The sequence below is a fragment of the Homalodisca vitripennis genome, chromosome 2 (assembly GCF_021130785.1).
Source record: "Homalodisca vitripennis isolate AUS2020 chromosome 2, UT_GWSS_2.1, whole genome shotgun sequence".
NCBI classification, from domain to species: Eukaryota; Metazoa; Arthropoda; class Insecta; order Hemiptera; family Cicadellidae; genus Homalodisca; species Homalodisca vitripennis.
Window position 1 is genome coordinate 187,648,633 of NC_060208.1, and position 24,137 is coordinate 187,672,769.

General features: G+C 31.7%; 2 protein-coding genes across 3 annotated transcripts in view; one reads left to right on the forward strand and one right to left on the reverse strand.

Moving 5' to 3' along the window:
• Positions 1-7,502, reverse strand: part of LOC124355164 (ubiquitin-like modifier-activating enzyme 5) — a 32,876-nt gene extending 25,374 nt beyond the window's left edge. Inside the window, exon 1 of the mRNA XM_046806160.1 lies at positions 7,254-7,502. Within this exon, the coding sequence (XP_046662116.1) occupies positions 7,254-7,390 (137 nt within the window). The 5' untranslated portion in view covers positions 7,391-7,502. The remainder of the gene's footprint in view (positions 1-7,253) is intronic.
• A 588-nt stretch (positions 7,503-8,090) lies between these two features.
• LOC124355167 (carbonic anhydrase 13) overlaps positions 8,091-24,137 on the forward strand; it is an 83,516-nt gene continuing 67,469 nt past the window's right edge. For both annotated transcript variants that reach the window (XM_046806166.1, XM_046806165.1), the window contains exon 1: positions 8,091-8,242. In XM_046806166.1, the coding sequence (XP_046662122.1) occupies positions 8,215-8,242 (28 nt within the window). In that variant the 5' untranslated portion in view covers positions 8,091-8,214. The remainder of the gene's footprint in view (positions 8,243-24,137) is intronic.

Consider the following 24,137-nt stretch of genomic DNA (forward strand, 5'->3'; position numbering starts at 1 on the left):
ATATCATGCATATACTGTGTTGAAATGCACAAGACATTGGCATTATCCCTATAGATTATTATTTGTTTGTGTTATTTCCCCATAACTTTAACTAGAAACTGTGTAGAGATGTTTCCTTAGTGCTACTGTATTTCTATTAAATATACCTTTAAAATTACATGTCACAAGATAGGGGTTGCAATTTGAAAATTTAAAGTTACCTTTTCTGTAAGTTACCCCCCGTACTCCCCTTTTAAAAGGGGGGAATTTTTTTATCATTAAAAAAATCCAAAAACGTATTTTAATAAGTATGCTGAAGGTTGTATATCAATATCTCAATCCATTTTGAATACATCCAGGCATATCAATACTTAATTTACAGTACACCCTGTATACAACAGTCATGTTAATAGCCAAAATGTCAGCTGTGAGTAAAATCAAAAGTTGAGTTCTTTTGTTGTTTTATAGAATTTCTCTCATGGGATTATTAATTTATTTAAAGTGATTCACTTTAGGTTTTCAGTTGGAAATATGTCAGTAATGGTATCAGTATTTTCCAATAAAAGAAGTATTGAAGTTATAAAATTCTTGTTTACTTTTCCTTGTTTGAGAAGTTGTGTGCCAGTTAATGAGGATAGTTAAGGTAAATTCTGATATATCAAATTAGAAATCATAATATTAACTTGACCATATTTTTGTGAATACAAATTTTCATCACCTGTTTATTCATTCTGTTAACTGTAAACACACTTCTTTGCAAACACTCATAGTTTTTACTGATTTGGCTGACATTACTTGCTGTATATTAATGGCTATTTCAAATCCTGTAATGAATTCCAATAACATCTATATGTAAAAGTCATATTAGAAGTGGAAGAGAGCACAGAATGTGAAGGACACTGTCTCTGTTGGTTGCACTGTTATTATGCGAAAGTTCCTAAAACAGAATGCATATATTGGCGCTGGAAAAAATGGTATTGTTCCCCAGCTGACAGCTAATTAAACGTTAACACATTGACAGAGCCAAGATATATGATGCAGTATTAACCCAATTATCCAATTTCAGGCTTACTGACTAAAATATACACCATCAATGATATAGAAATCAGTGCTGACACACTTTTTTTTTAACTTGAAAGTTTTTCAGAAAAGCTTCCTAATCTGGAAGTGAGGTTATAAGAAGGTGAACAGTGGGGAGAAGCAGCATAAGATGAATTTAAATGCTTAATAACCAATACCACTGAATGCAGCATATTTAAGGAATCCATTCTTGAAGTGTTAAATGAACAAAGGAGGCATGGAGACGTAGGAACCATTTGATGAAAATGACTACAGGTCATTAAGTCACGAGTTAGCACTTGCGATAGGAAAACCCCTGTTTTTTTCTGCAGAAAGACTAAAAATCAGATTGTACCTGGTACATTCCCTAATCCTACACTATTGTTTCCATAATCCTACACTATTGTTTCAGACTCACCCTAACAAGTACATACAAAGAGAAAGTGAAATTCCAATAAACAAAATCAATACAACTAAATTAGTAGGACCTACAGCAACACCATGCGCTAAATGAGCCTAGGTTCCAAAGCCAGCAGAGGAATAACTTTATGTAACACCTTCACTAAGGCTCTATTCTGAGTGATTGTAAATAGTAACATGAGACTAACTTACATAAGGCATCTGTCGCAGTCAACATGTTAAACCATTAAACCCTCTACGTTTACAACATTAGACAGTATGTTTTTTTACATAACATTAATTAAATTTATTTTGCATATGGCATATGCAAACTAACATGTGATTGGAAGACCAAATACCTGTAAATGACTTTTTATGTTCCTTGAATTTGTATAAAAAGCAATATCCTATTTTGAACTCAATAAAGACTGATTCAAAAATGTATTTGCTCTGCCAGGACCTTTCACCTGCCAGATGAACATGCTATCATTATGCCTCTAAGCCCTCACTTTTTGTAACTCACAAGTGTATATGTATACATATATAGGCTATACACACAATCTATATATATATATATATATATATATATATATATATATATATATATATATGTGTGTGTGTGTGGGTTTTAATTCAGTATGGTAAATGAACATGGATGTATGAAGATATTTGATTTCTTGACTCTTACACTAGCAAATTTAGAAATGGATTGGAGGTGAACACACCTCTAAAATTAAAAAAAATGATGGAAAATGTGAGTGTGATGGTTCAATCTAAATATTTGCGGACAGTTAAATTCTACACCCTAATTGACAAAACATTCATTTTAAAAGCATTTAATTCATTTGATCAAACTTAGAACAGTTTTTTATTTTTACATGATCTTTTTCAGAGCATATCACTCACACGAATGCCCCGAAATCAGGATGGGCTATCGTTTAGTCTTATTTCAGCCTTTTTACCATGTGCATTCTCTACCGCAAATTTGGAACATCTGCATGATCTGAGCTACTAAGTGTCTGCTACTTGTATTGATGGTGTAGGGGAGAGTTTAATAAGCGGCCTACACTCGTTATTCGATTGGTGTTATCGAACAATTCGATATATTATCCAAATTAGATGTATTTAAAAATTGTACACAATAAGAGTTATAATAAATTACCGTAATAAGAATAATCTCAACATTACACTTTTAAATACATAAATTTTATAATAACGTTACAAAACCAACTATAGCCTAGACTTAGATATCAAAGAAACCTTACAATGTTTATAATTTTCCCAGCTTGATATCAATAAGTAACCGCTTTTGTATAATGGAGAAAAGAATTCTCCCCAAGTGTTACCAGCAGCCAAAACCACATGTTGTAAGCCACGTAAACAAATCTCGTTACTTGAGAAATATCTGTCATATTTTCCCCATATTCATCGCCATTTTAAAAGTTTCAAAATATGTTACTTCTTTTTTTTACATTAAAATGGCTATAACTAATAAGTTGAAAGGGTAGGGTACGATAAACGGACCCGGTATTTTATATTGAAGAATATAATCGTCGATACCTAGTATTCGTATCTCAAATCCTAGACCATCAATCGATATAAAAGTATAGTCCTCAATAACAATAATATGTTTTATATTAAAATATTAATTTAATATTTTAATTAAACAAATTATTATAGCAAAAATTTAGAAAACTGAAGACAACCATATTTGCTCCTCTCACAGTTACAGTTGTTTCTTTCCCACAAATTTCACATAATGGGTTTTTCGGTACGAGTCCAACATGTTGAAACCACGTAAAATATGTCTTATAATTTTTCAAAGCAATGTCGTGTATTTTTCTAAAATTGACTGCCGCCATTTTTAATGATCAAATGTTACTTATGTAAAATTGAAATATTACCTTACGTTATTATTTGAAAGTGTTTACAGCTGTTGATATAGACTATTTAAGTTAACTATTCATAATCAGTATCGATTGACTATATCGATGGTTATGGTTAAGTAATATCTAATATCGGTTGTCAATTTCAATATAAAAAACCGGGTCCGCTTATCCTTGGTCGGACGCTAAATCTGGTCATCTTCAGTTTTCCTAACTTTGGTTATAATAATTATTTGTTTGATCACTGTAAATATTAAATTCATATTTTAATTTAAAACATATGAATGCTATTGAGGACTATAGATACTTTTATATCGATATATAGTCTAGGATTTGAGATGCGAATATTAGGTATTGATGATTACATTTTTCGATATAAATAACCGGGTCCGCTTATCGTACCCTACCCTTATAGAAAATTACAATTTGTTTATAAAGGCCTATAGATAACCTCCATGGTAGTTATATAGGGTTAGGGTACGATAAGCGGACCCGGTTTTTTATATCGAAATTGGCAAACGATATTACTTAATCATAACCATCGATATAATCAATCGATACTGATTAATTATTTTGAATTATTAACTTAAATAGTCTATACCAACGGCTGTAAACACTACAATAATACTCATAGGGTAATATTTCAATTTTACATAAATAATTTTAATTATTAAAAATGGCAGTCAATTTTAGAAAACTACACGACATTGCTTTGAAAGATGATAAAACATAAATAAAATATATTGTTTTTGTGGCTTCAACATGTTGGACTCCCATTATGTGAAATTTGTGGGAAAGAAACAACTGTAACTGTGAGAGGAGCAAATATGGTTGTCTTCAGTTTTCTAAATTTTTGCTATAATAATTTGTTTAATTAAAATATTAAATTAATATTTTAATATAAAACATATTATTGTTATTGAGGACTATACTTTTATATCGATTGATGGTGAGAGGAGCAAATATGGTAGTCTTAAGTTTTCCTAATTTTTGTTATAATAATTTGTTTCATCATTGTAAATATTAAATCCATATTTTTATTTAAAACATATGATTGTTATTGAGGACTATAGATACTTTTATATCAATTGATAGTCTAGGATTTGAGATGCGAATATTAGGTATCGAAGACTACATTCTTCTATATGAAAAACTGGGTCGGGTCAATCCATTTCAAATCACCCAGGTCATGTTGCTCAACATTTTTAATTTGCCTAATTTTTTTATTATGAGTTCCCTATGGGTAGACAATCACAAAACACTATTTGAAAAAATTTTACAAGCCATAGTTTTTTCCTGGCGGCCATTTTAAAATGGCGGTTTTGCAGATTTTAGCAAAATACGCGGTTTGCGAAAAGTTTAATTGCCAAGCTATTTTTAAAGATATCAGAATAATCCAAAAACCAGTGTGTTCAGCATAAAATGAACTTCAATTTGACATTATAATAATGTTTCTTTTGTGCAAGGAAGTCAGTCAAAGTTGTTCTGCAAAATCTCGGAAGAAAATCATCTATTGTTACTTTTTAAAACCATAAAAGTTTAAGAAGGAAAAGAGACTCACTACTAATATTTTATTTCTTTGTTGAAAACTAATATAACTACCTACTGAAAAAGTTTTAGCCCTGAGAATGCTCTCCTTTTTTTTCTAGAGCTTTTCAAAAATGGCCGAAAGCCTAATAATGTCAATTTTCTAGGGTTAATAACTAAAAAGGGACTGAATGAAAATTTTACAGAATGTTCTTTATACAAATAGGAATATCTCATAAAAAAATTATGACTGAGACTTAACTACATTTAGAGATATACAGCATTGAATTTCAGTTAAACGCGCTACCCTTTTTCTCGCTTGTGCGGTACCAAGTTAGCAAACAAGGGCTTGTTTAAATCATTATGTTAACAATAAACTTATATTTAATGCTCAAATAATTATATTCCTTATTTAAACCTACTTATGATTTACAATAAAAATTATTTAAAACCAGAAAATAATGGTATAAATAAACAACACTCATAACCACAAAATACCACTTGCGCACTTTAGGAAAAATAATTTGCTTAGGTCTATTATACTGTCAAAATGTATATGCATTTCAATTTATGTTTTAAAATATAATATCATTAAATACATTTTATAAAATACATGATGTAAAAATATATGTTACGAGTACCTGAGGAATATTTTAAAATAGTAACTCATAATCTTACACAGTGAGAACAATAGGTAAGAATTATAATTCTCCAACTTAACTTACCGATAAAATTTTTGTACTACACTTGCATACTGTATCCACATAATATTGTTCTTCTGTGCATTTAGATTTAAAACATTGGTTTCAATTACTTATTGGCTGCAATTTTCATCAGCGAATTAAATAAAGATGATAATTCATTACATAGTTTCTCATTTATTCCCACAACATTTTTTCCCATAAATGTGGTTGTATTTGTCTAAATACTTATCTTTGTGGTAGTGGCAAATATTAGTAATTTCTTTCGAAATTCTTAATTTTAGCAAACATTGTTCTTCAGCTGACAAGTCACTCACCTTTTACTATTACTATTTTAAAATATTCCTCAGGTACTAACATATATTTTTACATCATATATTTTATAAAATGTATTTAATAATATTATATTTTAGAACATAAATTGAAATGCATATACATTTTGACAGTATAATAGACCTAAGCAAATTATTTTTCCTAAAGTGCGCAAGTGGTATTTTGTGGTTATGAGTATTGTTTATTTATACCATTATTTTCTGGTTTTAAATAATTTTTATTGTAAATCCTAAGTAGGTTTAAATAAGGAATATAATTATTTGAGCATTAAATATAAGTTTATTGTTAACATAATGATTTAAACAAGCCCTTGTTTGCTAACTTGGTACCGCACAAGCGAGAAAAAGGGTAGCGCGTTTAACTGAAATTCAATGCTGTATATCTCTAAATGTAGTTAAGTCTCAGTCATAATTTTTTTATGAGATATTCCTATTTGTATAAAGAACATTCTGTAAAATTTTCATTCAGTCCCTTTTTAGTTATTAACCCTAGAAAATTGACATTATTAGGCTTTCGGCCATTTTTGAAAAGCTCTAGAAAAAAAAGGAGAGCATTCTCAGGGCTAAAACTTTTTCAGTAGGTAGTTATATTAGTTTTCAACAAAGAAATAAAATATTAGTTGTGAGTCTCTTTTCCTTCTTAAACTTTTATAGTCTTAAAAAGTAACAATTGATGATTTTCTTCCGAGATTTTGCAGAACAACTTTGACTGACTTTCTTGCACAAAAGAAACATTATTATAATGTCAAATTGAAGTTCATTTTATGCTGAACACACTGGTTTTTGGATTATTCTGATATCTTTAAAAATAGCTTGGCAATTACACTTTTCGCAAACCGCGTATTTTGCTAAAATCTGCAAAACTGCCATTTTAAAATGGCCGCCAGGAAATAACTATGGCTTGTAAAATTTTTTCAAATAGTGTTTTGTGATTGTCTACCCATAGGGAACTCATAATAAAAAAATTAAGCAAATTAAAAATGTTGAGCAACAAATTTTATTTTTATTGGGTGATTTGGAATGGATTGACCCGGTCCGCTTATCGTACCCTACCCGTTATATAGTTAAGAGAGACACAATTTTTTGTGCTAAAAATTGTTAAGAACTCTTCTTTTGTCCCCAATAGGAATGTGGTCGGTATAACCGAGAAAACATGTACACTATCTGATTACACGCAGGCCTATGTTTCCTAGTGTTTAATTAGAAGCCTAACAGCAAGGTTCTGACACTTCAAGCCTTAGTTATATTGATGTAATTGTTAATAAAGTTACTATAACACAATATTAAACATTAGCGTAAACAAGAAAAGGAAAATAAATATACTTAATGAGTGTCAAAATTTTGCAGTAAAGATTTGCCATATGGGTTACCTGTAGGGGTTAGAATCAACGACTTCTGATGACATTTCACTAATTTTCGCTCTTCTAGGCTGTTCATGTTTTAATTTTTCTTTTTCTAGTTGGTTTTCTAAATCTTTAATTTTTTCTAGTAGCTCTTGTACTGACATGGTCAACAAGAAATCCTTAAAGTAATATTAAAAACAAATCCTAACCTAAACACCACAGTTCAATTAATATGACAGACAGTAAAGCCACCGTCAGTATTCACCAATCGTCATCCGTAAACTTTCATTTGCTCAGCTGATCGAGCTAGCAGACATCGCAACGTCAGAAACACGTGTCGAAAAACTAGTCTTCTATTACAGTTGAGCCAACGTAACGGTACGAATTTTTCAGTTAATCTGTTAAAAGCTCGATAACTTTACAAATTTCCACAATAGCAAAGAACTTAGAGTGACTTTTATTTTAATACACCATAGGATAACGGATATAATTTAAGTATATCAAGTTAAAAATAAAGACAACAACTTTTTATAGGAACAAATTGGCCATGAGTGTAAACATAGTAATGCAATCATGAAGGCACTGACTACATTGTTTATTGTTCGTCTTTGCCTATGCCGGTTTCTTTGAACTGTTCACATATTCAACCATAATTTCACAGCCAAAATTTGATGAAATCGTGTTCTTGAAACTACATAACTTGGTTCGAAAAACATTCTATTAATTAAAGCATTTTATTACAGTTACTTGCATAATTTCTACTAACTTTTCAGGGCATACGATTGGTGTAGGAGTTATCAGTTTACGACCACGAAGTGGGAGAAGAATAATCACGTGACGCTCTACCCCCACTACCGTCGAGGGACCGGTATGTTAAAAGCAAGAAGACCTACAACCATAATCACTGCACAGTTCGCGAATCGCGCCTGTAATCCTGCACTTGATACTCTAGACGCTCATTTCCGCCAAGGACGCGCAAGTAAACAACATGAGTTGGGGATACACTGAGTTCAACGGTGAGTCACCGACAATGTCTTGTTATCGGCGGTCTCGTGCCATTAATATTTGAATTAATATAATAGTTTTTAAACATTTGATTTTCATTTATGAAATTTTCTTAAATTGTTTGTACCTTTAGACAATAGTTTTACATTATCATTACCGAAATTCTTCTATTTGAACAAATTTATACTATTATTATTGAAGTATTCACTATTATTAGAGTGAATAAAATTATATCTCAGGGATATTTATTACTTTAGTATTTGTAAAATTCTATAACTTAACATATTATGGTTTCAATAAATACCACTTCAAAAAGTACTTATCTACTACAACTATATTATTTATTTTGATTATATTCTTAGGAATATTTTGATAAGTAAGGAAATCATTTTAGAAATCTGGTCTCTTTAAAAAAAAAAAAAAATAAATAATTACACATTATAACTGCCAATTTACTTTTAGGTTAGTTTAAAAATTGTTGATTATAATTATGAGAACATAATTAATTGAATTAATCGGTGTTTGGGCAATTTAAAATTAAAACCTTCTATATTTTATTTCTTAAAGGGCCTAGTAATAAATAGACTCATTTGACTAAACTTTAATTGTAAGCATTTTAAGCAATGATCTAACATTTAATTCAGACGTAGGGGGTTAATACAATTTATATAAAGAAATATCTTAGATATAAAATTAGATGTGATTAAAAGCTATAGATCTCAATACAGTTAATCAAAAAAGTTTTGTTAACTATTATTTGTGTCAAACTTGTCTTATTCAATTGCAAATTTGTATAAACATGTGACTGTCACTTGTATCTTAGAAAAAGTTGAAACTGCACGAAAACGACAAAGGCAGTCATAACCGCATAAGTAACTATATAAGTCTAGCCTACGTTTCCCAATTCACAACGAGTCAAAAATTACATAATCAATTAATATTATCAATACAATTTTGATAAATTTCGGCCTGTTGAGAGCCACTTTCAGTCAATAGACGTTAAACGAACTCGAGTGTTTTCGACACGGTTTGAACTGAATAACTTAGATCATATAGTAAAGATACCGACAGAGTAAGGTTACGAAATTAACATGAGTTAATTATTAGTTAAAATAAGTTATCTTAAGTTAATAAGTTACCACGCCCATTCATTTCAAAGAACTTTACACATGTAACTGATATAGTTTGATCTGAAATTCTAAATTCTGATTGCAAAAACAATCTAAACGCATTAGACTTAATGCAATTAAAAAGTTTATGATAATAATTTCAAGTATAACTATGTAAAATTGCTTTTAATACACTGTTACACTGAACAGTTTATCGATCAAACATGCTATTTATAATTAATGTTAGAAAGAAATGGCATTTTGAATGGAAACTTTGATTAAATTAATGTAAGAAATGCGCACCACTTTAATTTTACACCAAATGTTAGTCATGTTGTTAGTAGCAATGATCATATTGTCCAGTTGTTGTCAGAATGTGATAAGAATTATAATTACCACCGTGGAATTACAATAAACCGCCTATAATCACAACTCGTCCTAAACTATTGTAACAAGCAAATACAAGTTCTGTAAAGATAGGCTATATATGTATATATAGGCTATATAAAGGGTGTAGGTTTGCGCAACTTGGAAACTTCACAGTTTATGAAGAAAGAAAGTTCATAAAATATTGTGCAATATACTTTTATAGTTATATAATTAAGATAATACAAAATACTCTTAAAGAAGACTTTTCTAAACATTTATCATCGTTCCCTTTATAAGTTTCTCAATTTTCAAAAAACACAAACATTATTTTTTTCTATTCCTGGAATTAAGGAAATTTATTCAAAAATAAAAAAATAACTTAAGCCTTTAATAAATCAATAGGGTTTTAAATTGATATAATGTTTTGTAAAACGCAGTTTTGTCAAAGGGTATATTTTACATATGTAAAAATTATATAATACGTTATTATATGGATTTGGGGTTCAGAAATGGTTATTTGATGGCTTGGTGTCTTGTGTATTTTATTTTGAACATAACAGTCTTGGATAATCGTTAAAACAGTTGTAACCAGCTTTAAGATAGAAATGTAACCATTACCTTAAATCGTATATTAGGACAAATATCACCTATAAAATTATTAATGAGAAATTTTGCATTGAAAATGCGAACACGTATTTATAAAAAAGATAGATAGGCTCAATGTACTGTTGATTCATAATTTAGTTTCCAATTTAATAAATGTAGGCCAAGGATGTAATAAACATGGATTTGTTTGAGGGAGGGAATGGTTTTTACTAATAAATCAAACAGTCTTAAAAACTAAAGAAATTGATTAAAAAACAAAAATAGCTAGTTTATTATTTCGTTCGTATTAAAAATGTAATCGTAATTTGCTGTACTTCTTATTAATTGTTAATGCTACATACGAGTATAGCAATTAACTTGGACATTATTTAACGATAAAATTTACTTTAAGGCCTTCAAAATTAAGCCATTTTTCATTTCGCATGTCATGTGTTTTTTTGTAGCTCTCCTTATCTGCAATTGGTAAAATCCTTCATAAAGATAAAAATTGCCGGGAATCGCAGTTAAGACGAAATAACGATGTCAGGTTCCTGTAGAAATCTCTATATTGAAAAAAAAGCCCCGACAAGCTGTTCCAAAGTTTAGTACGCATTGTTCTTAAATCGGGTATTATAACTATTATTATATTTGGTAAATTATGATGTGTTCAAAATATACAGTACACTAAAGGAATATTCTGTAATAATGCCAATTGTGCCAATTTCAATCCAAATCAGTTTTTTTCCAGCGGACTTTCATACTAGGTTTTTTGTTGATCGGTGTTTAGATTATTAAATAACTAAACAACGTTGAGCGTAAGTATGTCATCTGTAGCAGAAGATGCAGTCTATAGTTCTACGTTACGGTTACGACAGCAAGCCCTGAGTGTCGCCACTGACCTAGACAGTTGTGGAGCTTCACTCAGCGCGTCTTTTACATAACCTCATCGCCTAATGCGGGTATCGGTGACAAGTGACAACACAGCTATAGCTCTTAAGAGTCTATCGACCTTGAGTTTTTGCTCATGAAAACAACCTTAAACCTCATTCACTTACTACGTATCCAAACGCTTTTTAGAATTTTGAAGTATAGCCTATACTTTTTGTTGATTTAAACGGTAAAGGACAAAAAAGTCGAGAAATGTATGAATGGATTTTTAAAATGTTGAATAAACTAAAATTTGTATGGATGCATATTAATTATATCCTTAAAATTAGACACCTCCCATTGATTTTACGACTAAAAATGAAGCCGTATGAGGTCGCGAAGTGTACATTGTTTTTAGTGTACTACAACCTGGATGTCCGTCAGTATAACCGGCTCTTAAATGTGACTTGAGTACACACCATCATGACACAAAGTGGCTAATTGAGTTAACATTCCAATATGACACCAATCATCAAAGTAGACCTATGTGATAGTAAAAGCTTACCGTAAAGAAACCGTGAAGTAGAGGTTTTTTACTGCAGGCCAAATCACTGTTTTGCCATTAAATATTAACAATATGGTAGCTTTGTACATGTTGAAGTATGCACAATTTGCCGGTGTCGGTAACTGAGTGGTTAGCGTCTCAGCTTGTCACCGCAGTGACTCGGGTTCAAATCTCGGTTAGAGCACGCTATTTCTGAATGCAAATAATGGTTTAAGCCTATTCAGAAGTAACACGATAAACTGACCCGGGTCTCAGTTTCAGATCATCCACACAAAAAGTCTAGATGTAAAACGAAAACAGATTTGACTCTGTACTTATTAATTAAAACCGACATTGTCTTTACGGCTAATTGTTGGATAAGGAAAATCAAACTATAAATGGAGGAAATGTTTAAGATCAGAACTGAGACATTCCAAAAGGACAAATTATTAAGACACCCAGATTCGATCGTCAAAACTAGTTGACAGAATGGAGACGTTGTTTCCAACAACAATAACAATAAACAATATATACAATAACAATAATAACAATATCTTTGATTAGAAATAATGGAGCAGCTATAAAACACTTCACAGACCAAGGTGTAATAATCTGTTACTCTATGGTCTAATATTGACGCGAGGTATAAGTAATACTTCGTTACCTTCCTGATTGTAAGGAAAAAAATGTATGCCCGCCGTAAAAATTAATGTGTTATACTGTTTGTACGATTAATATAAAGTTTAACTTGTCTAATTTCGAAGTTAAAGGTTTAATTATGTAACAGTCTGAGATATTTCATACAATGCTAAATCTGCTTAAACGCAGTTGCGCATTGTGTGACTGAAAAAGAAAGAAAGTGATGATGTATTTATAACACAAAAGCTATTAAACATGCTATAGTGAGTGAACTCCGAAAACAGCACAACATATTCAACATTTAAATGTAACTCATCAAAATGAGGTCATTAGTAGACGATTCCAATAATTTGTTTATTTAACGCTATTTACAAATCGCCGCTTAGAATTAATGTTGTTGCACGAAAGTGTACCATATAATTCTCATATTGATACACGGTCTGTTTTCTTTTAAAATCAAAGATTTAAGTCTGTGTTACATATTGTGTTTTGCGGCTAAAAGATGTTTTCGCCGAACGAATGTGTGAAACAGATAGACTAGTGTCCAAGGCCCAGTTTGCGGTTTCCCGCTAACTACTGAGGATCACCTGAACTGGTTAGCGATCACACGACACCAGCTGGATGTGGGGCACAGAGGAAACAAATAATCAGTTCTTTCGCATAGAAGAAAATAAAAGTACGTTACAATATAAAATAAAATAATTACAAAATAAAAGTGCCGTATCTCTTCAATTTTGTAATGGAAAATGCAAAATGTGATTTAGTGACTACGCAAATGGGTGTAACGCAAATAGACCTTTACTATCGAGTTTCGGGTAACGTTTAGTTGATAAACAAAAGTTTTTCAAAATTAAAACGTATATTACATAACATTTATCTTACTCTCTTAAGGTCTAACAATATGGTTTGAATCTATAATGTATCCGTCCAGGAAAGCAGTTGGAATATTAGGCACCTTCCATTCACGCATGTACGCTGATTGACTGTTCCCTACATATCTATACATATACATATATACATATCTGTTGAATCAAACTTTTTAAATTTTCCCTTTTATTTGCATCTGGTAAATTATTTATCTACCAAAAACGGTATCCAGCAAACCTGTCTTTTTAGCAAAATCAAATTGAAATTAATTGATTACGAAAAATAACAATTAAAAACATGTTTACAACCTCTTTTTACTTTATTACATAGGTACATTTGTTTGTATATATTCTACAAGAAAACTCTCCATTTGGAATTAATTGTAGATAGAACAGTGTTTATGAAATGGCTTAGAAAAAGTAGATTTTTAACTGTCTTTTGGTGAATTATAAATTTATTTTTCTAATTGGTAAACACTTCCGAGGATTCAGTTGCTCCAGTTTAATGTTAAATTCCATCATTAAATTCATCATCAAATAAATTGCTTAGAAATTCTACACTAATGTACCTTATATACATACATGATGTCAGTTTGCTTGTTTGGGTATTACACAGTATCAGTTTATTGACTTGCGAGGAGGTTTACAAGGAAAACATCCAATTTAGTGTCCTGGCTCAATTTGCTGACCTGACCATTGACCGCTAACGACAGGTTGAGAGCGTCGGGAAACAGTCCAACGTCACGGGGAAGTGAAGAACACTAGGTATAGATAATAGTAAAGTGACTTTCAGACCTTTTCACCTGTAGTCACTATCACACATCTGACCCGTCTGAGAGGTTTACCGTGTCTCTATGGTCTCGACTCCTAGTGATAGTGGTGAAGTGATTTCGTGGTCAGATTCCTGGCAAATATACTCGTGGTAATGTGCCTTCAAGAGGTTCTTGTGCCTGCTTTCGTTTATTTGAATTTACTATATTAACAACAATAATTAGTTTATAAATTGTCCGAAATACTGTTGTCAGAGAAAGGCAGGGAGGAAATTGAAATTTCCAAAATATAATTAATTCATCTAGCTGCTGTGTGTATCCGACACACATTATTTTACTGTCAGTCTCATTCTTGAAATAATGATTTATTTTTCATTAAATGTTTACAATTAAATTACAAAATACTGATTTGAAAATACTAAACCATCTTTAACCAGTTGCGATGGTTTAGCAATACATAGCTTAGAGTCTAACTTAACATCAGAATAAAGAGTACCTACGACGAGCCTGTGCAAGATCTTAACCAGAACAGCATATGCTACATATACTTCCCAATGTACAACTACTGATATGTATTACATAATTACAAAAAGGCAAAAAATTTAATTCATAATGAATGAAATTTGGCAAAATAATAAAAGTCACAAATAAAACTCCACATATGCAGCTAAAAACTGTTATTAAACTAATACTTATTTAACACATTTTTGAAAATAAATAATAATTTAACTGCAATAAATAAACTAATATATTTTAACAAATAAGCCTATCTGAAAAATAAATAATAACAAGATCAACATCACCTGAATCACATTATGCATATTTCTAATAATAGCTATGACAATATTTAGGTTTCATCGTAACATTTACAAATCCATCTTCAAGCATGCGACATTTACTAAATTTTTATTCTTTATGAGTTGTAGCAAACATACTTAATACAAACACGAGGCGGTCGACTTGCTTACTGAGCGCCGAGACCTTGCCTTGGCGGAGATAACGAAGTCAAAGCCGGTATTTGTCTCCGGCCACAACGCACCGGTAACTTCCACTTTCCTGGTTGGCAACATTAGCCGAACTTCCAGGAATTTGTTGTCGCCAGACAGTGCAGGTGACAGTGCCATGACGTGCCACAGCAAGGTGTGCAATTCTTTGGGTTTTCCACTTTAAAAGGAATATTATTCCTCTACCGACTTTTTTTGTTGTAAGACAAAAAGTACAAACATTAATTAGTTGAAAAATTTTAAACAATGTAGGATAAATTTTGAAAGATTAAGTGATTAATACAGTAACACAAATTAAATTAAAAAATGCAATACACGTGCTATACAAACCTATGTGTGTATATTATGTATTATGATAGTAATACTTGTGTAATTTTATTTGGCACAAAATAAAACCTCAGTTTAAATTAATTACTGTATTTTAATAGCTCTGAAACAAAGTTTTAAACATGGATTATATTCCGTTGGTTTAACATTTTAATTTTTTCCTAGAAGTTATGTTTAACTAAACGAAAGCTTATGTGTTTCACGTGGACGCCGGCACACCAATTACAGTGGACAATTTATTTTCCTCAATTAACGTTATAAACATGTACGGATATTACTTTAATTTACGGTTATTATTAAACAATTTGACACTTATTTAGCTTATGTGTTATAGCCATATATATGACACGTTCCAAATGTCGCTTACGACGAGTGATCTTGTGCAATATGTAGAACTACTGTGCGGAAGTGATGACATTCCGGCGAGCTGTGATATTACGAAAACTAGTTGACGTGTTGTTCTAATACAGAGTGCAATGTTATACATTCTTTAAAACTTTCAGCCATTTTACAGAGATTTGTTTGGCTTTTGTGTTATCAACATGAATAGACTTTTACCTAACAGTTAGCTAACTTTAACGTGATTTCTAATAGCCTATTGACATAATAAGTTACGATATATTTGGATTCGATTGCTCGTATACTTGCAGTAATTGGTTAACCTATCGTACTTGTGTGTAGCGGAAAGGCCTGCGTTTTGGAGGATATTTAATAATAGCATAGATTATAATTTTAAAGGTTTCGATTAATCCAGAAAAAGCACCAAAATGATTAAAACTCCTTAAAATGGATGACCTGAAAAAGTGTTTCATATTGGAGATATTAAATAAGACAGTATTTCATACACGAGATTTGGCAGGAAGCGGAATAAAAATGGATTTAGGATGATATATTTAACAAGTAAAGTACGCATCATGGCACATCATGGGGGGAGTTCCCTAATTTTTTTTCAGTGATCCCACATTAAAAGTGTAATGTTAAATGTAAAATATTGGTGAAAACCATTTGTAACACATAATTTTAAGCTCTCTTTATTCTACATGTCCGTCCTGCCAAAAATTGTGTATACACTTGATATTGTACACTCAAAAACTATTTTATTCGAATTTTAATTGAGTTCATACACAAGATTTTATACTGAATATTTCCAAATCGCATATTTAGTTTACTTTCAAGCTAGCTGTTTATCAAGTTTATAAATTCATGTCTTGTGACTTTTAAAACGTATTTTTAGTGCATAAATGTATAATAGATAATAAACAAGCAAAATATTAAAATTAGTAAGTAACCTACAACACGTCGCGTCGTGATAACAACCGTCACAACTCTCGACAAACCTAACGTTCAAGTCTCTTATACAAGTTTCTATTACGTCATGACCAATTAATTTCAGGAATGGCAAAATGTATTTAAAGACGAAATAGAATTTCTTGCAGGTTTTGAATGGTGTTCTATTACCTTATTTAACTATAAATCAGACATTTTGCAACCGACTGTACACAACATTTACGTTAATACATTATTACTTTCTTATTGAAACACCTGTTTTAAAGATTAAAATATTAAGGATTCTAGATCAATCAGTTGCCATGTATAAGATACACACGAATATGCATGCATGATACCAATAATATAAGTATAAGATTAAAAGCGCAATGAATTGTATAGTAATATTAATATTCAATACATTTACAAATTAAAAATACAGAAATAAAAAAAATATATTTTGTTAACCATATTGATATTCGACAAAAAATGTACTAATGTAACATTCGTTACAGTAATATACAGTTACAATGGTGCAAAACGTGATGGCTAGAGCCCTAATTGAATTTTAAATTATGCCCAAGAATATACAGAGTTCTTAAAACAACATTATCTTTTACCAAACTTGAACTAGTGTTTTAAAGCGTTAGAATAATACAAAATAGGATAATTAAAAAAAGGGTCTTAGTTGACCATTCATTGTACTAACATAGGATAAATATAAATACTGCTGAAAATAGCCGTGATAACAAATATATAAATTATACTATTTCCTCCATCACCACTTTCAAAAGAAATAAACAAAATAGGTAAAAAATAATAAATTCATAAAATATTTTATCACAGAACAACATATCGATAGAAAATAATAATTTTTCAGAAAACACTTTACATGGTAATACGTGTAGTAAGAATATAAACGGAATATGTTCATCGCATGCACCTAATATAATTAAAATATGTTTTATTGTGTACATAAAAATGTTATATATATTAAAATGTTATTATATATTTATATTTGTAATTTATAATCGGCTCAGCGTTAGCAAAGATTCCATTCGAGGAAGGGGAAACTAAAAAAATTAACTTAGTCTGTAATAAAGATGAAAGATCAAAATCATAAATTTAACCCATTTACAAAAATCAGAGCATTATGTTATCAGACTTACGCAAATGTAAAAATACAATAAAATTATAAAAAACAACAACAGTCTGGAATGTACACTAGTCAATTATAATAATAAAGTTTTTAAGAGAAAAGGGTTCTGATTACAAACTTTACATGTTTGTTTCTTTTTACAACGTTTACTAGACGTATATCAATATTTTCTTCATTACATATCACATGTAGTTCACCTCTATATTCTTACTCTTAACACTTAATTAGAAAACACTATTTAAAACAAACCAAAGGTTTTATTCCAATCATATAGATTAAATTTATTTATTACAATACTGTCATTCTCTTTGTAATACACGTTCACTATTTAGCACTAAAATGCATTTTGGCTGTAAAATATCTCGATTCACACAACGTCGGAAAATTACATAACTCTTTATAGCAATGCGAAAATATTTCAAGGTTTGCATGCTTTCCTAGTGATTTCAGCACGTGTCATGAACCGACCAAACTACGTTGTATATGATATTCATAACACTGGTTGCGTCAGTTGAAGGATTAATATCTCTGACAGAACCTACAGCGTTCAGTTCGAGATGTTTTGACTCGGCCTAAAATGGCGCAGCAATTAATTATTCTTGTTTTGACCACTGGTTGCCCCATTAATACACGATTAGTGGACACACTGGCGCGTTTCTCAACACCCACATCGGTTACTGCTGGTAAACTCTGTGCACGGAGAAATTAAAGGTTGTATTAATTAACACATTATTGTCGTTATGGGATTGAAAAGCGTTACTAGATATGGTTAATGAATATAATTATGTTTTAGATAATATGAAGAATAAAAAATAGATATAAACTATATTATAAATAAATTATTTTAACAGCTTTACTTTATTAAATAATGTTAAATTTAAAAACACAAAAATCTAACAGGTTTGGTAACAATTTTTGTAATTCGTGTGACCAAAAATATTTTAATAAAATAAAATTTAAGAATTAGTAAAAAAACTAAAACTAAAAAATTAAATCCACCAATAATTATTTATTAAATTAAGTATTAGATCGCAATGGAATAAATTTTGCCCCTTGTTTTATATTAATTACAAAATATAACTGTGTACTATGGTTAGTGCGAGTGGTAAGTTCTAATTAATTATGAAGAAGATCTTTTATAATTGAGCAACCTCTCCAGTTTGGATGAATACAACAAATTTCATTTTGCAAGTAAACTCGTTGATACTTTAGTTTTTCTTATAGTTTCAGGTGACTCTTTTAATTTATTCCGACATATTAGAATATTCATGAAACAGTGTTACAAGCAGATCTAACTTCCATTTGCATAGTGATCAAATAATGGGAGCAAGGGCATTGTATCACGGTCAAGTGTTTGCGGTCACCGTGGAACAATTGGGGAACTATTCATAATTTGTGTTATTAACTGGTATCTAGTATGCTTCATTACCTTCAAAGCAGTGATTTATCTGTCACTATAAAATTATCCGAAAACAATTGAGAAAACCCGCAATCGAAAACCCTTTTTACCAAAGTTCAGCTGGTAGTTGACTTAGTAATTTCAGAATGGAGAAAAGTAAACCAGGTTGTAAGAATAAATTTTTAACCCAACTAGCAAAGATTAAACTGTATTGAAGAAGAAAAGAATATAACTATTCAAGTAAATAAGTAATTCTTCTGTTCGCTGTTTCCACCATTTAGGTACGATTTAATTTAATCTATAATATTGTAGAAATAATTGTTTTTATTGTTATTCAAAGTTCTATTCATATGAAATAAAGAGGTATACACGGTGAGGCAAACCACCCATCCACGATGTATAGCAGCTGATCGGTAACGTTTTCACGAAAACCCCTATATTTTTATCCTATAGAATTCGGGGAAATATTTTTTAACAATTAAAAATGCCAAAAAGTGGCACTTCTGAGGGGCTAGGGATCATTTTTAAAAGATTTCCAAATGTAAAGGAAGGTTGAGCCGTAACTCATTTCAAAGATAGAGATGTACTTACTGATCATTTTGAAAAAAAGACTAAATTTATTTTACTTCTTATATACAGGGTGGTCGAAAATGTCAGCAAATTAACATTTTTATCCAAGGGAGCCAAAGAAAAACATACGTTACAGTTGTCACTTTTCAGCACATTTCCAATTTTATTAAATTGGTCAAATTTAGGATATTTTAAATTCGTAAAACTTAAAAAATCCAAATAGTAAGGTATAACTTTTATTACATCTATCAATAGCTCTCTTAAAAACTAAGTTGTTGTATATAAAGTTTTGTTGAGAAATGGCGCAAAAAATTCGAGTTTTCACGGTTAAATGCTTTTGGAATATATCATAACATTAATTTTACAAACACAGAAAAGTAGACGATAGAAATCCATATTAATTTTGGAACTTCCATTCTCTCTAACTCCCCCTAAAGTTTCTTGTGCCTTTGAGTTCCAGAATAAATATAACTCAGCGAATCGAACTGTCGGTATTTTTAGAGTAATCGGCAAACAGAGCAATAAAAACGGAACTGAAAGACGATGTTTATATTTAGTTTGATGGAGGCGAGGTCCAGTGTTTGAAATACGATTGTTTGTGTTGGCTGCACTGCTGCAAGCCGGGAATAGAGAACAGCTGATTAAGGATATTGTTATCACTACCAGACTTTCCTTTTCCGCCCCGGCCTAGCTTTGCCTACAACGACGACCTGTGGCTATTGCGCTGCTGACTCAGCATTTTTGTGACTCACAACGTAGTAATTGTTTGCCTGCATCAGCACGGTGCTGATCTCGGTACCTGTTAAGTATGCTGGATCATCTGAAGAGCGATCAAATTGTTTTCAGTGTATCGTGTTGTACAACTTTATCTGATTACTTGTGTAAAGGCAACAATCATTTTCATCAGGGCTCTCGAATGGCTATTTCGAATGCTCTCTCCCACCGTTATATAACATTAGGCTCCCCCTAAACACAAATTCCGAGTACGTCACTGATGTTATCTGTATGTCTTATGTAATACATAAACTTTTATTAACCGTATAAAGGCATTACATTATCTGTTTTGTTAGATGTTAATGGCATTTAATATTTTCTGCAGGAGATAACGTATAGTTAGCAAATACTAGTGGTTTTGATTTTTACCCACGAAACTCAGAAATTTTAAAAGTGTATACAATTACTTTAGATTAGTTATAAGAAATGGGGACAACTTCCGCGACTCGATATGGAGTTTCTGAAGTTTTTCTGTCCGATTCCAGCTGATTGTCAACTTGTGTTAATAATAGCTGACAAAACAGTGACAGACATACGTGATCAGGAAGGCAGTTTACCGTTTGTGTGGTACGGAAAACGCTCGACACGGCCATGCAGACATGAACGGTAGGGCGATGATACCACACAGTGCTGCTGATTCGCCGCACTCCGCCAACTCTTGACATTTAATTTTTCTCCTGCCGCTCAGCGCTCAGCTCATTCTTAAATTTCTGTGCATAATTTCGAACCCATAACGCCCGCCTAGCCTCTTCTCTTTATGCCGCAAACCCAATAATTTCTTCACCAAAGGATATCTTATCAGGTCTGGGAAAAATTCCAACTGATATTTATTCTGGTGTACTCAAAAAACCGAATTGTATCTTTTCTCAAACCAGCAAACAGATGACGGATACTCATAGAACCGAATTCTGTGTGTATTTATAGGGTGAACAACGTATATTTTAGGCCTGTGTAACGCAAGTACTCTCAAAAATGCTGTTTTCACTTTCCGGAAATTCCATTTCGATGATTGTATGAACACAAAAACACCGCCTGTACCATGGCCACTACCACTTTACCGCATTACCGCTCTGCCGATCTGTCGCTTTACCATTTACCGTTTACCGCTCGTATCGTGACTGAGGCCTAAGGGAAACTTATAATATAAACCATAGGAAATCTCAACTCAGATTTCAATAGAGTGGTTTATTGGAATAGGCACAGTAAAATAACCGTAACTTATTACTCAAAAGAAATAAGTTCAAAAATGTAATAAGTTTATAAGGAAACAGCTCGTATTACAACAGAAAACTAAACAGGCGGTCACTGGATTGTTTACTACGCATTGGCAACTCGAAAAGCTTCTTGACAAGAACGTAGTCTTCTGAAAGCAGGAAATCAGGGAAATCGCGGAAGAAGATTTTAGAGGAATGTGAATTACCTATAATAGGAATATGAAGTCTACGCTCCAAGTGTATAATACATTTCTTTTGAAGAATGCGTCGAGTAAAAGCTTTGCTTTTGTAAATTCTGAATTTGGTTCACCACGAATCATGTTGCTACCGAGTTGATCTGTAGCAAACATCATGCTAACTTATTTCGTGATCGTACAGAGAACTATTTTTTCTTCTTGAATATTTGATAAGTGCAATCCGATGTGGCTATGTCATCTTTTAACTAACACATCCTCGTGAGTGGCATGTTTGTTTTGTCACTCTTATCAAAGTTCCAATTTATGACTTTGTTATCATGCTGTAAATAATATACTTCGACATATTAAACTCTGGATATACTGCAATAGGCCAGTGTATTTCAGACTTTAGTTACAAATTCCTAAAAGAATAAACGTTCCGACAGAATTATCTGGTACTTTGTATTGATGAGTGCCTTTGAATCGAATTTAAATTGAAAATCCGCAACGTTGCCTACTCTTAAACAGAGTGCTAGATGGAGGCTACAAGCAAATCCAGCATGTAATTATAGCCTGTATTTGAATCGCTTCATGCATTGTTTTTTTTTCCACTACACCCTTCCATTTCATATTCAGCACTGAGCAAAATCTGTTTCTGAGTATTTAAAATATACCGGCACAATACTGGACTTCTTGGAAAAATACATGTTATAAAACTTCCTCATAGAACACAAGGAGACATTTAACTCGACAGCTACAGCATATACCGGGCGGTACTGTACTGAGAACCGTAGAGAGGCTGTACCGAGAAATATGGCAGTCCTTGACTCGAATACGGCTGTAATGCAAATTGCAGTCGTTACAACCTACCGGCCCGCTGGGCACTGTACCTATGTTCGCACGCGTACATTTCTGTACATATACAGTATATTATACATCTTCTGTTATAAGTATCTCAGTATTATAATGTAACAATCTAAATATCATATCTGTATTATTATAAGTATTTTGACACTCTGCATTGTCAGGACAAATGTGATTCCGAAATCAGTAAAACGAAATCCAATATACGAATCAGAATTAGTCTTTATAGAAACATACACCACACGACCACTAAAACCCAGTTGTGATGTTTTTTGTGAGATATTAAAAAAAGAAATATGTGGAGTGGCAAATATTCCAGCGTTTTGTCACTTAAGAGATAGAACAAAAAGTCACTGGACTTTTTTGTAGTTCGCTTCATTTCTGACTAACGTTTTTCGTCAGATCCGAGCTAGGTCCAACGGTTCGCCCGCTATCGGACTTACAAAAAAGGATTGTTAGGGTGAAAAATGCGCGAATTCTCTCGAATTTTTTTGAGGGTTTAAATGTAAAAATTCTCGGTTTTAGACTTTTCTGCGGTTTATATATGCGTGCCAAATTTAAAGTTTCCAGCACTTCTAGAACTATGTTAGAATTTGTATCTATGTATCAGTGAGTCAGACAGTCAGTTTCACATGCGGCTGTACATTATATAGGATTTCCACACTCATTACACAGTCATCGATACTTGTGGGGGTTCAGGAATGATCGATTTTCTGTCAGGCTTTTAGGAGATTTCGCAGAATCTAAGGACACTTGCAATTTAAAATTTGTCTAGAATTATCCCATACAAAACTCCTTTTTTATTTGGTATTCTTTACAAAATACGATTCAAGCAGCATTGACCAACCGCGAGAACATGATATCGCCGTCAAAGAGTTTCCTTAGAGGTTTGGAATTATTAAGATTTTTAACGTATGACCTACAATAAAATTATTTTATTATAGACCTTATTTGCCTTCGCAGCCTGTATAGTACGTGACCGAAGGAAATACGTCTAGAACAAAACATGCTATTCCCTTCTGTCTCAAGTTCATAATTTTCCAAAATTTAGTAGTTTTAGTCCTACATTGGTCTGTTCTATTTCTAGCATTACAAAAACTCTCCTCTACGCAAGTCTAACACATTGTTAATGTAATGTGGAATGACAATTTCTCGGTAGTGAATTTTACATCTTTTTTACTCTAGATCATCTGTTAATTCTCAGTACTATTGGTCCAACTATCTGTGACATCTATGAGTGAAAGAAAACAAATAACTGAAACCGGTTTTAACTGACTTTGAACCGGATCAAACTTGTTTAACTGGATTGATTTCTAGTAGGATAAAAGGATTGTTTTATAAACATTATTTTGCATAGTACCATACTTGATTTACCAATTTATACATGTTCTTTTGTGGTGAAAT